Source organism: Amphiprion ocellaris, chromosome 12 (genome assembly GCF_022539595.1).
Source record: "Amphiprion ocellaris isolate individual 3 ecotype Okinawa chromosome 12, ASM2253959v1, whole genome shotgun sequence".
Classification (NCBI taxonomy): domain Eukaryota; kingdom Metazoa; phylum Chordata; class Actinopteri; family Pomacentridae; genus Amphiprion; species Amphiprion ocellaris.
The window spans coordinates 5,559,156-5,576,731 of record NC_072777.1 but is presented as its reverse complement, the minus strand read 5'-3'; the positions used below and the strand labels follow the sequence as shown (position 1 = coordinate 5,576,731).

The window sequence follows — 17,576 nt, the reverse complement described above, 5'->3', positions numbered from 1 at the left end:
AGTTTATGTGAGATGGCAGAGAAACATGTTTTACAGAATGTTATCAGTGAGTTTCAGGCAGCCAAGCAGCCCCTCATGGATTTAATCTCCTGTGAAGAGAAAGCTCTGATAAAAGAAATTAGGTCTTGTTCGCATGGATAAACTTTTCCTTTGTATTGTTTTAGTGTAGAAAGCATGAGGCAAACACAAGGCAGTGAGGATTAAAGAACATTTGAGACACAACTACTTATAACTCATGTTACAACCCAACCGGTAGGGTTACAGCTAATGGCGTTTTTAAACTAGCTACACAAAAGCAAAGCTACTAAACTCCTTAGATTAACCTAAACACATGAGAAGCACAGAAACCAATACAAATGGATGTCAAGTCTGCATAATTAACTAAATGAAACTGGTGCCTCAAAACACACATTTCTTAAGACACAACACATGAAGACTCAAGGCACAAGTAGCTTTTCACCAAATTAGCGGGCTGCTAACAGGAGCTACAGTCTTCATCGAGACTGGCAGCGCCTCGCTGAAATAGCAGCCGCTAAAAGAAGCTCTAATTTCCATTTAGCCACCCCTCAGTGGCTACAGAACCTACAGAAAACACACTAAACACACACACACACACACAAGCGGCACTAGGGTGAACTGGTCACGCTAAATCCCAGCCGCCCCGACTGAGAGTTTGGTTTCAGTAATGATGGCTGCGACCTGGTGGCTGAAGGTGGAAGGAACTGGGTGGTGGCCCAGTCGGACAGGTCAGGAGCGGGGGGTAGAACAAAGGCTCTTCAACTCCAGACTCATTAGCTGAGATCACTGGCAGCTGGGGTTCTGGAGAGGTTCTCAAACCAGCCACAGCTGGGCCTACACATGCCACCTCGCCTTACAAAGACCCCTAAGAAATCCACCCACAAACAAGATGGCACACAATGACCTATGGCCATAACAACAAGCAACAAACTACTTATTTATCAATTATGACATATCAGGTTTTGCAGAAACAAAAATGTCACCATGTCTGACCTACTTATCATTAACTTCCCATCTTTTCTGAATCTCGTCACAGAGACATTGCAGTTCGGAATGTGTTAGTCGCCAGTCCAGAGTGTGTGAAGCTCGGAGACTTTGGTCTGTCGAGATACATCGAGGATGAAGAATACTACAAAGGTAACTCAGGCGCTCATCGCTGTAGTTTGTCAGATCGCTCACATACAAAATGAAAAAACTGCCACCTACACTACAGGCCGAGATAAAATTTGTACTAAAAAAAGATCATAGTTTCATTGGTATACTGGCAACAAAATAAACATGATTATCATATAAAGAATCACTCATCAGAATAGATTTTTACTCTAATGATCAGGTATTTGTATCTGTACTCTTGTTTCTTTACTCAGCTGTTTCTTTCTAGACATTTCTATGGACACAGTTGAGATTTATTGGGGTTTTTGTCTGCAAACTCTCAAGAGCTAAATTGAATAATGCAAACTGTGATTTGTTTTGTACTTTTGCACTGAAGTTGTGGCTCTTGTAAATCTTCTCATCTCTAAAACTAAGCCCTTCTTTTCTTTTGTTAACATTTATTCAGCAATTGTCTGGTGACATCAATGTATACCTAAAGGTAAATGGAGGGAAATGGTGCATATCAATGAAAGCAAAGTTTAATCATGTAGTAAATACATCCCAAAATCCGTAGAATTCATCCTGTTTTTTTAAGAAAGACATTGTGAACAGAAATTTGAAGTTGTTTCCAAACTTTTGGCCTGTAGTGTAGACTTGAGAAATCTGACTGAAAATGCATCTGTATTGTTTTTTTTGCCATCTTTTTGATCTCATTTTCTGATTTTTATTTTTGCCTACAAATTTCCATTGGAGGATCCAGTAAGTGAGAACAATATTAAGGCAGCTCTTATAAACATCCATGTCAGTTTAGGTCGAAAGACGTGGGAAAATCTTTACTTTCCTCCAAGAAGTCTGAATTTGATTTGAACTGTGCTGCGATATACTAACACCTCTGCCTCTAATTTCTTCCCAGCATCTGTTACTCGGTTGCCAATCAAGTGGATGGCACCAGAATCCATCAACTTCAGACGTTTCACCACAGCCAGTGACGTCTGGATGTTTGGTGAGTTCGTAATGCATTAAAACTACAGCGGCATGGTTACATTTTGATAGTTCAGTGCACAAGACGCAAGGAAAGACAACACTCACACATGGGAAAAAAGGCGGTTGGCTGGTTAATTATCAACCTAAACGAGCACTGCATGATTTTATGACACGGTAGGAAATGTTTGATCTGATATCACGGTTACACTGAGGTTTACATGCTGCACTCTTTAGCCAAACAGCATCAAAGAACAACATTTTAACTTTTGTAGTTAATTGCTGCATTGTGATTTTCTAGTTTGCTGTTTTTTTCTATTCCAGGAGACTCAGATTTACAGTCAAATAGCCTTTCCTGTGTATTTACCTTTAGCTTTTTCCTTTGTCAGACATAGAAACATGTGACACTGGAATATTCTGACCTTTGATGTCTAAGATAGCAAGGCAAACAAAGCATAAAAACCCTAAAGCTCCTTATGTTTCATATGCCTTTGCAATAATACCAGCTTGTATGCTGGAAATACAAGGCGACAAGTCACTATTTGTATTCCTTACATCAGGGGTGTCAAACTCAATTTAGTTTAGGGGCCACGTTCAGCCCAATTTGATCTTAAGTGACCAGTAAAATCAGAGCATAATGACATATAAATACCCACAATGTCAAGCTTTTCCTTTGTTTTAGTGCAAAAAAGTACATTCAGAATTATCTTTTTACAAAACATTATGAACAACCTGAAATTTCTTAAGCAAAATAAGTTTAATTTCAACAATATTATGCCTTAGTTTACCATTTACACCTTACAACTTCCAGATCAGAGTGTCTATAAAAGGCACAAAACATTTAGCCACAGGTGTCTGGAACTGAACAATATAGTATTTTGCTTCATGATCAAAATGACAAAAGTCAGACAAAAAAGACAAACAAAAGACAAAATATTTCACAAATGACACAAATGAAATCAAAAATGACAAAAGCGAGAAACACAGCGACAAAAATATAGACAAAAAACACAAGCAAGACAAAAAGGAAACACAAAATGACAAAAACTCACCCATAAGTGGGTCAAAAATAACCCGGTGAGGTCGTTTTCTTGCAATATCTTTGTAATGAAAAGTTTTCATCATTTAATTTTCCAGCTATTCCTCAAGAGACACGTGTTTGATGTTATTCCATTTAAATTTTTAAGTTACCTTTTATACTTTTAAAGAACTTATAATATTTGCATTACTACCCCAAGCTCTTGATCACTGATAATATCATACAAGAGGTGATGCACAAACTTGGAGGCACAGAGAGCAGCAACAACTAGAGAAAAAGGGTGTTCAAATGTTCAAAATCTGTTATAAAGTGAAAATAAGCATATTTCAAACATGAAATCATCATCAAACAATAACACAAATAATTATTCTTAACCAAAATGACAAAAAATGACATAAAAACACTTTGATTCTTATACTGGTCATTTTTAACCCACTTATGGAAGAGTGTAGGGTCCAATCACTCAAGCATCGAAGGGTTAATCTTATGGTGTAGTAAATATCTGAGGGTTTTGGACTGTTGGCCAGACAAAAGAGACCTCAAAAACATCACATTTTGCAGACAACTGAAGAAAATAATCAGTAGATGAATCAATAGTGAAAATTCTTAAATGTAACTCTTATTTATTTATAGCTCCAACACAATGACAGTGTTGTGTGTTGCTTCACCGTTGTGTTTCGGTCCTCATCGTGATGTTGGTTTGGTCTTTCCTAATGCGCTGATCTGCTCTCGTATTGCTCAACCCAGGGTTTCATAATGAATAATGAATAGGAGGGTGAACACATCCGAGCCTGTTGTCGTTTCTGTGTTTGTGCTGCTCTGTAGCCGTGTGTGTGTGGGAGATAATGAGTCGTGGGCAGCAGCCGTTCTTCTGGCTGGAGAACAGAGACGTCATCAACCAGCTGGAGCAGGGCATCAGGCTGCCCAAACCCGACAACTGCCCTCCTGCCCTCTACTCCCTCATGACCCGCTGCTGGTCCTACGACCCCAGAGAGAGGCCCACCTTCACTGAACTGGTGGTCAAGATCAGGTAGTGCTTCAGGAAATGTGGTAAAATGACTGATTGCACAGAATAGAAATGAGTTTAGGCTCTTTAATTACATTTCAGATGGTGGAGGTGGTTGGTTTGGATGATGAAAACAGGAAACTTTTACCAGCTGCATCTTTCTACAACGATCTTTTTCTCAGTTTTAGGTTTACTGATTTATTAATTGTGTTTCACATACACTACAGGCCAAAAGTTTGGAAGCAAGAACAAATTTGTACAAAAAAAGATCACAGTTTCATTGGTATACTTTACAATAAAATATACATGATTATTATATAAAGAGTCACTCATCAGAATAGATTTTTACTATAATTATCAGGTATTTGTATCTGTACTCTTTGTTTCTTTACTCAGCTGTTTCTTTCTAGAGATTTCTACAGACACAGTTGAGATTTACTACGATTTTTGTGTGCAAACTCTCAAAGTCAAAGAGCTACAGTGAATAATGCAAACTGTGATTAGTTTTTTTTTAAAATTTTTGTACTCAAGTTGTGACTCTTTTAAATCTTCTCAACCCTAAAAATAAGCCCTTCTTTTCTTTTGTTAACATTTGTTCAGCAATTATCTGGTACCATCAATGTACACCTAAAGATAAATGGTGGAAAAATGTTCATATCATTGAAAGCAAAGTCTGATCATGCAGTAAATACATCCCAAAATCCATAGAATTCATACAGATTTTCCCTTTTAAGGAAGACACTGAACAGAAACTAGAAGTTGCTTCCAAACTTTTGACTGTAGTGTAACTGCAGCTTCTGTAACTCTCTGCTGCCAATTTCTGTTGTTGCATAAACAAGGACAAAGACTTCATTGTGCTGGTTTCACAGTTTTGTTGTAGCCTTTGCAAAGCTGCATAAAGTGTCTTCATTTAGTGTATTAATCCGCCCAGCTTTTCAGAGTTATGGTACGTGTCCACAGGATCCATTTTTCTCATGCTTCCAGTTCTGTTGAAAACCATGCATTTAGTTTTATTTATATTTAAAAATAAATGGAGACTGGAACGCATTGGATGCTCGTGAAACTGGCCTGCAGTGAGGATAATGAAATAGTCTGGGAGGAACTAGATATGTAAATAGTGGTGTCATCAGCATACAGATGTACGTGAGAATCACCTGTGGCAAGAGCAATGTTATTTTAATTCTGGATAATCAGTCAAGTTAGAACAAAACCTGGAGATCAGTGCACTGAAGTAAAGTTTTCTGTTCAAACTAGCCAAGTGATGACTTGACTGATGTAAACTGTGTCTCAAATCTGTCAGTGACGTCCACAAGATGGAGAAGGAGCAGGAGGTGGAGAGGGAGAGGGACCGAGCTCGATCCACCAAGTTTTTTGAGCCAAAGTTTAACTTTAACGAACCTCCTGCGAAGGTATGAATCCATGTCACATTCAGCCAGTGGTTGATGGTATGAAACGGCTCACATTTAAGGCATTTACATTTTCTTTTTTACCTTTATTGAAGCCTTCAAGAATGAAACCGGGTCGCTTTGGGAACACGCTCAGTATTGGTCTGCACATACAGGTACAGCAGTGAAACCACATGACTTCCAAAGACGACAGTTTCTCTAAAGATAACAGGCTTTAATTTTTTTTAATGTAACTGTTATGTGTTGGTATTTGTGCAGCTGAATGAGGCTCTGTGTGCCAGCTCACCGGACCTGGCCAGCCCATGTGAATATCAGTCACCTGTTGACTCCATGAACAGTCTCGCTCTGCCGGCCAGGTCTCCACGACGTCGCAGCATGGGGGTAAGAGTCTCTGACAACCTAATTTAGAAGTTTAGACTTCTGTTTGGGTCAGTTTACATGCTAAAGCAATACATTTGATGAAGGAATAACTGAGATCTTTATGTATTAACCCTCTGAACCCCTAAACTGCTAGCAAGTTCGAAAAGCCTTTTTTTAAATTTTTGAACTACTTAGCTGTGAAATGCAGTTCTGTTGAGAAAAATATTAATTAAACCGTCATCTTATTCCTAAATTTTAAATATTTAATCAAAAGCACAACAGTGACATGTTTTTTTTTTTGTTTTTTTTTAATTTTGCTAAAAAGGAACTGTTTACACTAAACGGGTTCTGTAAAAATGAAAAGCTTTTGCAGTATCTACGCAGACCATAGGGTAAAAATATGGAAACAGATTAAAAATGTAAACAGTAAAATATCTATAGTATGTGGAGCTCTAATTTATTTTAGTGTTGGTAACATCTGTGGGCACTGGGAAAAATCTTGCACATACTGACTCCATTTTTTTTCAATATTTGTAAAAGAAATAATGAAAGAAAATCAACTTTTGCTTCTTTTTTATGATTCACTGTATCATAAGTGAAGACATTTTTCAGTTCTCTCTACTTCTAGCCATAGTTGTGTAGTTTCCATAGAGTTGCAGGACTTTACACCGATCAGCCACAACATTATAACTGCTGACAGGTGAAGTGAGTAACATTGATCATATTGGTACTATGTGGTGTTTTACTGGAAAACCTTGGGTTTTGGCATCCGTGTTGATGAGACTTAGACACCAAAATAAACATTGTCCCAGAACAAACACACTCCTTCATGCAAATGGAAATCCTACATGTCACTGCAGGAAAATGCACCCCACCACACTGCAAAAACATCAAACAATCAGGAACATCTTGAGGAACATGACAATCGCCAAAGATGTTGACTTGACCTCCAAACTTCCTAGACCCCATTCTGATCAAACATCAACAAGATGCAGTGGAACAAGTTTGATTCCTAGAGGCTCCACTGAACAACCCAGAGAACCCAAAGATCCACTGCCAAGGTCCTGGTCCAGACCCCATAGGACACTCTGAGAGGTCCTCTGGTCCAGGCTCACTGGTTCAGAGCATTTTGGACCACATAAAGGGGACCAACACAATATTCGGCAGGTGGTCATGATGTTTTGCCCGATCAGTGTATATTGCAGCTAAAAATGAGTCCACAGTGAGTAACAATGTTACAGGAACTAACAAGAAAAGCACTCAGAGAACGCAGTACTCCATCAAGGCTGCTCAGTTGTATCATTTCCAATGACTGAAATCTTGAAAAAATGTGTGGCAGAAATCACAGCAACGTAGAGCATGGCCATTTAATATAGATGTACCTACAAACAATATGACCTTGTGCTGAGCACAGGTGTGTGTTGTGCATGTGTACATTATGTACAGGTACCAAGTCGGATGACCGAAATATGTAGCGGCCGGCAGGAATTGATGGAACTCAGAAACATCCCCACAATTTAATCAATTGTTCCTTGTATCATTTCCGACGGATAAGTCCTGAAAAGTCCACAGTGGTGGATTTGTAGTAGGATCACAATCATATGATCGTCAGCAGGTAGCTGATGTAGTGTTCACTTGTAGTCATAGTTACAGTGACGCCATGCTGCTATCTTGCAATGATGCAGAAATCGTTAACAAAAAAAAAAATTTGTGGATCCAGACTATAAGCCGCATCACTGCCAAAATCTAATCACTTGATACTTGTGTCATTTCTGACCTTCCCTGAAAATTTCATCCAAATCCAATGAATCCGTGTCAGTAACATTGCTAACACAGACAGACAGACATACGCCGATCATCACATACCGCTGCCGTTCCCTGGCAGAGTAATAAAATGCCCAGAAACTCGAGGTTCAGAGGGTTCAGAGATGAAAAGAGGGGAATGCCATGTTTTGACAGCTCTGTTTCATTGCTCCTGTGCTGCCTTTGCAGGAGGGTGGGTTCGCCCGAATGGAGGCCAACAGCAGGGAGGACGCCCAGCGGCTGTGGCAGACTGAAAGGAGGCACATGCAGGACACTCTCCGGTGGCAGAAAGAGCAGATGGTGGCGGATGAAAAGTGGCTGGAGAAGGAGGAGAGACTCCTGGTGGGAAACAGAGCATCCTTAACTTTTGTCAACCCCCTCTGTGTGTCTCTGTGTGCCCCTGCATCCAAATTCAATGTGGCCCTGGAGGCCACGCTGAACGAGGCACCGTTAAACAATATCAACCCACTAGTTCACCCTGGACGCCCCACTAGTCTTAAATTGAATGTTCCCCTGGTTACAGTTCCAAAGAGAGGGTCCATGTCTATATTCTATAAAATGAACCTGCCTGTTCTTTTGCAGGACCCCATGGGACCAGAGGACGCCGCCAGTCCAGCGGTAGGTATCCAGCTGTACAAACTGTTACACTAATGTCAGATTAAAGGAGGTAGCAACCTTTTTTGGCAGCAGAGTCCAGTTGCCTGATGTTTTGAGTTGTTTGAGCTATGATGGAAATCTACGCTGTCTTTCGATACCTTAAACTTTTGCTGAAAGAAGAAAGTTTGTTTTTTCCATTGAAAGTCAAACCAGGAAAAGTGACAGCTGTTTGTACTGGAGTTACTGTTTTAGAAAATGTTTTTCTGATGCAGTAAACATTTAAATTCCAAAATGTATGTACACTATCGTTCAAAAGTTTGGGGTCACTTAGAAATGTCCTTATTTTTGAAAGAAAAGCAGTTTTTTCAATGAAAATAACATTAAATTAATCAGAAATACAGTCTGGACATTATTAATGTGGTAAATGACTATTCTAGCTGGAAATAGCTGATTTTTAATGGAATATCTCCATAGGGGTACAGAGGAACATTTCCAGCAACCATCACTCCTGTGTTCTAATGCTACATTGTGTTAGCTAATGGTGTTGAAAGGCTAATTGATGATTATAAAACCCTTGTGCAGTTATGTTAGCACATGAATACAAGTGTGAGTTTTCATGGAAAACATGAAATTGTCTGGTTGGCCCCAAACTTAAATGTTTCTTTTCATCTGCTAATCATTTCTGGATGATCCAATACTTTTCAATTTATTGCAAAAACATATAACTACAGGCCAGTTATGGAAGAAGTATTGAGATCCTTTACTACAGTAAAAGCATCAATACAGCAAAGTAAAAAAAAAGATTACAAGTAATAATCATGCAAGAAAAATCACATTTAAGGAAAAGTACATAATTACTAGCAGCAAATTGTAGTTGAAGTATTAAAGTAAAATTCCTGGTTTGGTCTATGAGTGAGTCTATGACAGCATTAGATTACAGTAAAGCTTCCGTGTTTCAGCAGCTTGTTACTGCTGAAGGTGGAGCCAGTTTGAACTAGAACAGAAGAGCTGGTGACGTTTTTTCGGTTCCTCTATTTGTCCTGGCTATATAGAGAAATTGACAATAAAAATCTTCTGTTCTATTCTGTCGTATACAGTTTACTCAACAGGGACAGCAGATAAATGTTAAACCTTTTTTTAAAAAAATAAATAAATAAAACAACAAGACAAATTTAGAAAGAAAAATCATGATTTGGTGAACAACTCGGACATCTGAAAGCGACTAATTTTGTAAGAAGTCAAATATGTTGGAAACCATTGATTTAATTTCAATGTTTTATTTTAAATGTTTGGCATATCATTATATATATATATATATATATATATATATATATATATATATATATATATTATATCACCTTAAAAGTCACTAAATGTAGTAGATGATTTGTTTTATTTTGAAAGGTAATGGAGGACAGGTATAAAGTAGTATAAAATCCAGAAACTCCAGCCTAAGTAAATATACTTTCCATCACTGCTATCAGCTGCACCATTTTGTTCATTGTTGTCTAAAAATAATGTGAGCTGCTGAATAAATGGTGAAGGAGCGTAAACAGGATTTATTTTCTGGTCCTCATGAGATCTTTCTTTGTTTGTTCTTTTAGTCCCCTGAAGCTGACAGTGAGAACGGTAAGTGCCCAAAGAAATTCACAAATTCACCTTAAATTAATTCTGAAGGCTTTCTCCTGTGTTTTTCTCTCCATCTTTCACTTTATCTGTCATATTGTTCATCTTTTTACCCTGCAGCTCCACCAGAGAAGCCCCCTCGGCTCACAGCGCAGGTAGAACAATTCCTTTTTGTGCTGTTAATATATTTTTAAGACACTGAAAAGGTTGTTTAATTTATTGGCTTTGATTTTTGTATAAAACTAATTCACACCATGCCCTTCACTGGAAATGGCACTGATGTCACTGTGCATTTGAAATAGTAAAGTTACTAGAAGAGCATTAAAATGCATTGCTTCTCTGTTACGTAGCCTGCACCCACCGCTGAGCTGGACCGCTCTGATGACAAAGTCTATCACTCCGTCATGGCCCTGGTCAAAGTTGTTGTCCAGCTCAAGAACGACGTCACCGAGCTGCAGCCGGAACAGTACATCACCATCGTCAAGGTACGCCGAGGCTAATTATCTGCCCTCCACTTCACTTTTACAGACTGGCGCTGCTTTATTGGCAAATTCAGAATGCAAAGCCAAACTTCCTGAATCGCACAGCTGATTAATTTCCTGTTACTGATTTCTGTCCACAGTCTGTTGGGATGGCCTTACGGGATCTGATTCGCAGTGTCGATGACATCCTGCCCTCCCTGCATGAGTCTATCAGGACTGAGGTATAGTTTACCGTCCGCACAAAGTTTTGTTTTTTCTCATGTCCTAATTATCTGTTGAGGGGGTTAGAAGCAGAGTGGTCTAATCCACAAAAAATCCAAACTGAGTTGTGTATAATTTCTGTAATATTTTATGGTCTGGATGGTCTTTCACGGTCTTTTTGGACCAGTACTGGTGCTGATATGGAGTAAAATTTTTCTCACTGCTTCCCAGCAGAGGATGATGGACATACAACTAGGTGTTGTCATAATAGATGATAGATGGGTGCTTTTGGCAAGTTGTTCTAACATTTAATAGCTGAATCTGACTATCCAGAATTAAAATAATAGTGCCTTTGCTACAGGTCATTGTCATGTACAGCTGTATGCTGATGACACCATTTGATGATGCAAACTTGATTCCGTTAAGAACGCGTGGCTTGTGGCTACTCTGTCGTGGTCCAACTTGATTTTTTAAAGTCATCTAGAGCATGATCCTGTACACAGAATAAACAGTTCTTTGTGTTATTCGGTGTGGGCTCTTTGACTTGCTTGCATTTTTTGGTTGCACAGACATTCGTTGCAAAGTTTCCTCATTTCAGTTTTGGTTTGATTGATGGCTTGATTGTATTCACATCCTTTTTGATATGCCTTCCACATTCTGTTACTTGGATATCCCCAAAAATTGGATCAGACAAGAGTCTAACCTGACGTTCCACAAACTGCACAACATCACTAAAACTTGGTATGCGGTTTCGAGTTTCTCTAATTTCCTATGCAGCACTTCTAAAATGTTCTCTCAATTTAAAAGGAAGTTTTGATATAATGATTTTAAGATTTGCAGACATGTCCAGTTCTCTCATACCAAACAATTCAGACATCGCATTATTGCAGCCACGCAAAAATAAAGCGTAATCTTGAAGTGCTGAAACATTCTCAACCTTAACAGCAGGCCAGTTGAGGACTTTGTCCATATAAGCTGCAGTGATTCTGGTTTCATTACCAAAATGCTCCTGTAGGAGGACTTTAGCTGTTTCAAAGCCTCTGTCTGCACTCATATGTAAATAACTTTGCACAAGCTCTCTTGGACGCCCTTTGGTGCATCTTTCCAGATAGTACATGCAGTCTCCTTTAGCTGCACAGTTATCTTCAACACAGTGTTTAAAGGCTTGCATGAACATCTTGAATTTTAAAGGGTCTCCTTCAAAGACTGGTATCTCTCTTGGTGGAAGCTGATTTGACTGCTGTTGTTGTAGTAGCAGTTCAGATACTTGATTTTGCTTCTGTAAAATCTGAAGTATGCGGTTATCAGCTGTATGTACAACAGTACCATCCTCTTATTTTCTGTCAAATCCTTGAACCTTGCATTGGGATGAACATTTGTTGGCTTTAGTTCATGCTTCACAAAGTAGGACTCCATTCCATCCTGTTCTGCTGAAAATGCTTGCAACACAGACACTTCTGCACCTGCAGCTTCAATCTGAGCCTCAAGGTCCACTTGTTCCATTTGTTTGCGTAGTGATTCTGCTTGTGTCTCCAGTTCATGTCTCTTTTTTAGTGAATCTGCACATGCCAGCAGCGCAGCTCTCTTAGCTTCAGCTTGCACCCGTGCTGTTGCTATTGAGGATTTGTTGGATCTGTTTGATCTTGCAGATTCTGCGCAGGTTGTTGCTGATCCAACATTTGATATACTTTTGGTGTTATTTTATGCTCAATGCTTTTCACAGCTCCTTCACATGCACACTCCAGATATTTTGCTACACTCAGAGAGACTTCATCCACACCCAGAAGTTTTGCCTTGAACCAGATTTCATGCTTTTCTGTTTCTTCCACAGGTAACAGCTTGAGCAGAGCATTATGTGCAGCTTTTGCATCATTAAGCAGCACTTGATATTTGTTAAAGCTGCTTTCTATTTCAGCTTTATTCCCAGGTTCAAACAATAACTCCTGAATTGACCTTTTTAATTCAGCAGCTTTACTCAGTTTAGATTTTCTTGTTTTTTCTAAATACCCTATTTTACAAAATAGTGCTTTTGTGCTAAGTTTTACTTTTCTTTTTGTGACTGGGAGTTCAGCCTCACTAACAGTCTGAGATTCTGCAGTTACTTCTATTGCCTCAGTCATCTTTTCACACAAATCTGCATCCTTACCTTGATCATCAGTTTGAACCTTCAAACCATCTTGAGTTTCAGACATTTTTTAACCATCTGTTCATCAACCACACAGTTTTTCGTTTAAAAGTTGCTTTTTCAAAAGTTCACACCAATACACAACGTAAATTATGTCCATGAAAATAAAGTCTCTTCCTTTGAAGTAGTGTCTTGGACTTGAAATAAAGTTTATTTTACTTTGTTTTGGCCCAATGCATTGGTATTTCAAACAGATAGTTGTGTGCACACTTTTATATAATGGCCATATGTATGTGTGTGGTACCTCCTTTATTAGACCTCGATCGAAAACAAACCTTTCCTCGTCTGTCCGCCGCCGCTGCCCCGGAGTCTCCTGTCTCCGTCCGCACCCAGCCAGGTGTCCAGACGTCCACACCTGGCCAATGGGTGGTCCGCTGCCCGGCCCCGATCTCCGGTGCTCGTCGCTGCGCCCAATGCAGCCGGGACTCCTCCTGTCGGGTCTCTCCTGCCGTGAACCGTGGTGAAGATCAGCGTCGTCTGAACCACAGCGTCTGGATTACAGCTGGATCGCAGCGTTGCCGTCCTCATCGCACAACTTATAGTTTCGATACGATCAAATAGAGATTGTTTTTGACTAATTGATGACGCGAACTTGATTCCGTTAAGAACGCGTGGCTTGTGGCTACTCCGTCGTGGTCCAAAAATAACACCAATAGAGTCTATATTCAAAAAGTCACTGACCAAACTCACAATTATGAACGGATTCATCAATTTATTTACCTTCTGGAGTTCATCAAAAGTAACAAAGAACAAAGTATTTCCAATAAACAGTCTGTCACGCCACGGTCAAAAACAATTTACCTCCTGTTTTCCGCCACACCTGTGGCAATTAGTGTGGCCTTTAGGTAACTCATTCACAGCACCACCTGCTGGTTACTGATTGAAATGGCTCCAACACCATTATTTACACATCTATCAGTTCAGAGTTTTGGTTTTAAATCAGCTGTAAGAAGTCTTTACCAGATGATATTTTCAATGAATGATGCAGATTCTCTTAGTGACGCCACCAAACGTAGCAATGCAATTACAGTACTGCAAACTGTATGTATCATGTTGCCATGGGAACCTACCAGCATTCAGTTGATGATGCAGGAAAGGCATAAATATGTTTTTATACTTGGGCCTGATTTGCTGCCCAGTCTGTTTAACACAACAGATATTGTAGATAATAGGAACACAGATTTGAAAATGAATTAACTGAACTTGTTTCATGGCTCTTATTCAGGCTGTTTTCTCCTGACTAGATCCTTTTATGTGTTGTATCTACTCTCAGATATACGTCGCTTTGGATAAAAGCGTTTGCTAAATTAAATTGTAAAACAGTAGAATTAGTCTATTGGTAATTTTTAATTAAGAATATTCAAAGAATAGCATCAGATTCACTTTGATTTGGCCTAAAACACCAGTGATTTCCATGTACTCTTCATTAAGGGATGGTGTCAGACCTCATTGCATTTCTTGAGTATCATGTTGTAGTGTGTGAAAATTAAAGTTAAAGAAATGTAACGTGCAGCTGTCATGTTTGAAATAAGCACGGAGGGTACTGAGTGGTAAATGTGTAACTTACACCATTAACAGTTTTCTACCAGTGTTTTTCTTGTGCATCATTTGGAATAATACATTTTTGCATTCATAATAGCTCCCCATTATAACAACATGGTACTCTTGACTATTGTAGGCCTCACGCCATTGGTCCATTTTTTGCAGAAGGAGTCAAGTAATGCATTAAGCGCCCCTTCAATGGGAGCTTGATGAAGAAATCCTGGATTAACCTGGTTTTTGGTTTGTCGAGTCATTTTACTTAAGCCTGACTAGGTTTAACTTGCTTCTTGCCTTTTATCCATAGAAACAACAGTGACAGAACTGTTCAGCAAAAAGTCCATAGTCCTTTTATGTTTACTTAAAACCCAGGATCCACATCTTGCATGTTAGAGCTATTTCAACACAGTCACAATCAGCTAACCGGAACACACCAAGTCAGGGCCCTGAAACTAAACATTTCCTCCACTGTTTTTCTGTCATCGCCAACAGATCGAAGGCACACAGAAGCTGCTGAACAACGACATGGCGGAGCTGATCAGTAAAATGCGTCTGGCCCAGCAGAACGCCATCACCTCTTTGAAGGACGAGTGCAGGAATCAGATGCTGGCCGCTGCACACACTCTGGCTGTGGACAGCAAGAACATGTTGGACGCCGTGGACCAAGCCAGAGTCAGGGCCAATTTAGCAAAGCCTGTCGCCCCCTAATGGACTGCAGACCTTTGTTTTCAGTTTTACGTCAAGCTCAAGTCAGACCTTTTCACATCAGACAGTCTGAAATAACTCTGCACATAGTCAGACAATATTGTTGTAGTCAAATCAGTGAAAGTTAAGCCTGCAGCAGACACTGGTTCTTTGGACATCATGTAAGTGAATGTTTAGCTTGAATGTGGTTCTACGTCTCAGTGGATATGGACAACTTGTAAAAAAAAAAAAACAAAAAAAAAAAACTGTTTGCTTACTAAGACAGTGTGTATACTGAAAGTTATGATCATCCTTCATGTTCAGTCAGTTCTGATAAACTTTAAATATAAACTGTTCTCATTTGTAATTGATTTAATTATCTGCTTAGGAAATTAATTATCTTTGTAAATATGAAAGGTGTCGTATGACAAATACAGTATGTTTTACAGCTGAGAAATAGCAATGTTATGCAAAATGAAACAGAATGGTTTACTTTTGCAACCCTGTCAGTAGTGGAATGTATAGACGACCAAATAAAAAAGGTTAGTCGGCCACTAAACTGTCCAAAAGATTTATAAAAGTAATATGGATTCAAGTATTCAAGTCATTAAACAGGCATTAAAATTACAAATGAAGATCACAATTGTATGACTCATAAATTGCCAGATAAAGGTCTCTACAGAGGTTTTTGTATTCTGCCCATTCTCTTTATTATAAAAGATAAAAATGTAATACATAATGCAAGGGATGCAGAAATGTGTGTATACCTCTTCATTACTGCAGATCTCTTGTGGAGTATATACATTTGATGATGTTAGCGTCCCTTTCTCAGTTTATGTGTGATCAAAACTACTGCTACTGTACAGTATCTCCTGCAGACTGAGCACTAAAGTAATAAAAGGTCAGCAAATGTGGTTTTTCATTGCACATTCATTTTGTCATTAGTCTACCTTACAAATGCACAAACAAGTAGCTGCAAGTGATTCTGGAAACCATTACGCGTCACAGCATTGTGTATCTACAGGTGTTGAAATATCATCATACAATCTTATGCAATAAAACATTCTCCATTAGGATTTACCACAAAGTTTAATTAATTCTTATGCGATGCAGTCTCATCAAGGAAGTTAGCATCAACGGTTAGCAGCATGCAGCAGAATTGCATGATGTTTATTCCAATGTCTGTAGTTTAATAGACAATTTGTAATCATGAGAGACTGTGATGACTGAAAACATTGCTTTTGTTAAGTCATGCTGTCTCATATAACATTTGTTCTTTTCTATAACATTAACATTAATATGTCTAAATCAAATTGTTCTGTATTAGGGATGCTTGATTGCTTGGTTTTGGATTTTTGTTGATATCTTACGCTATTATTATATTACACTTGTCATCCTGACAGGTGCAAATATAAATTAAAGCTGCAAGCAGCGTTGGACGGGTCCTCGCATCCTTGCCGGTCGGTGAATCCACGCACATCCACCAGGTGGCGCTGCGACCGAGAGTGCATTTCGGCCTATGGATGTGAGGAGGGCTGGACTCTGATCACAGCTGTAAAATTTCAGGCAGACTGGAGCATGTTCAGGCTACTTACAGAGCTTTTCCTGTCCATCCACCAGGTGGCGCTGCGACCGAGACTGTATATTGGCCAATGGATGTGATCAGGGTCAGACTCTGATCCCACATATAAACTTTCAGGCAGATCGGACCATGTACAGGCTAGTTATAGAGCTTTTCCTTCTATCCACCAGGTGGTGCTATGACTGTGGCTGTATTTCAGCATGTGAATGTCATAAGGGCGGGACTCTGATCATACATGTAAAGTTTGAGGCAGATTGGAGCATGTTTAGGGCAGTTACACAGCAGTTGATGTTTCATGGCAAAGCATCAAAGTTCAGGAGGCCGCCATGGCCACGCCCTCAGACTTTTGCGGAGCATTTTGATAACTTTTGATCACCCATGTGTGTAGTACATCCTGGCCGAATTTCATCTCTCTCGGTGTTACCCTGTTTGAGTTGATAGCTTTTGAAAATGTCTAAAAATGACCCAAAATCGTCAAAACATATGACATATAATTCAAAATGGCTGACTTCCTGTTGGATTTTGGTCATGGGTGTCAATTACATTTTTGTGTGTCTTGATGAGTTACATATGTGTATCAAATTTCATAATTCTAGGTAACACATACTGGCCATAGTAGCTGTTTGAAATTTTCCAGGTGGCGCTATCGAGCCATTTTGCAACAGTCATGGACAATTCATCTAAAATATCAAATATTTCACCAGTCCTGATGTGTGTAGCAATTTTGGCGAGCATATGAGCGTTCCTAACCTGTCAAAAAGTATTTTGTCTGTCACATGCAACATTGCGTTGCCATGGCAACAGTGTTTTATGAATTGTCAAAATCTTCAGGCTGGGGCATCGTCAAGGTGTGACCACTCACCTGTCCAATTTTCAGAATGATATGACAAAGTTTCTGGCAATGGTAGGTGCAAATGTAATGACAAATTCTTCCTGTTGCCAATAGGTGGCGCTATGAGAATTTCTAAATTTATG

General features: G+C 39.3%; 1 protein-coding gene across 4 annotated transcripts in view; it reads left to right on the top strand.

The window, feature by feature from the left end:
• The window catches only part of ptk2bb (protein tyrosine kinase 2 beta, b), a 36,683-nt gene extending 20,750 nt beyond the window's left edge, over positions 1-15,933 (top strand). For all 4 annotated transcript variants that reach the window (XM_055015923.1, XM_035942340.2, XM_055015921.1 and 1 more), the window contains 13 exons: positions 1,055-1,155; positions 2,024-2,113; positions 3,956-4,160; positions 5,437-5,545; positions 5,638-5,697; positions 5,801-5,923; positions 7,895-8,047; positions 8,288-8,323; positions 9,907-9,931; positions 10,049-10,083; positions 10,279-10,413; positions 10,551-10,631; positions 14,828-15,933. In XM_055015923.1, coding sequence (XP_054871898.1) covers positions 1,055-1,155; positions 2,024-2,113; positions 3,956-4,160; positions 5,437-5,545; positions 5,638-5,697; positions 5,801-5,923; positions 7,895-8,047; positions 8,288-8,323; positions 9,907-9,931; positions 10,049-10,083; positions 10,279-10,413; positions 10,551-10,631; positions 14,828-15,043 — 1,369 coding nt within the window. In that variant the 3' untranslated portion in view covers positions 15,044-15,933. The remainder of the gene's footprint in view (positions 1-1,054; positions 1,156-2,023; positions 2,114-3,955; positions 4,161-5,436; positions 5,546-5,637; positions 5,698-5,800; positions 5,924-7,894; positions 8,048-8,287; positions 8,324-9,906; positions 9,932-10,048; positions 10,084-10,278; positions 10,414-10,550; positions 10,632-14,827) is intronic.
• The last annotated feature ends 1,643 nt before the right edge of the window (positions 15,934-17,576 follow it).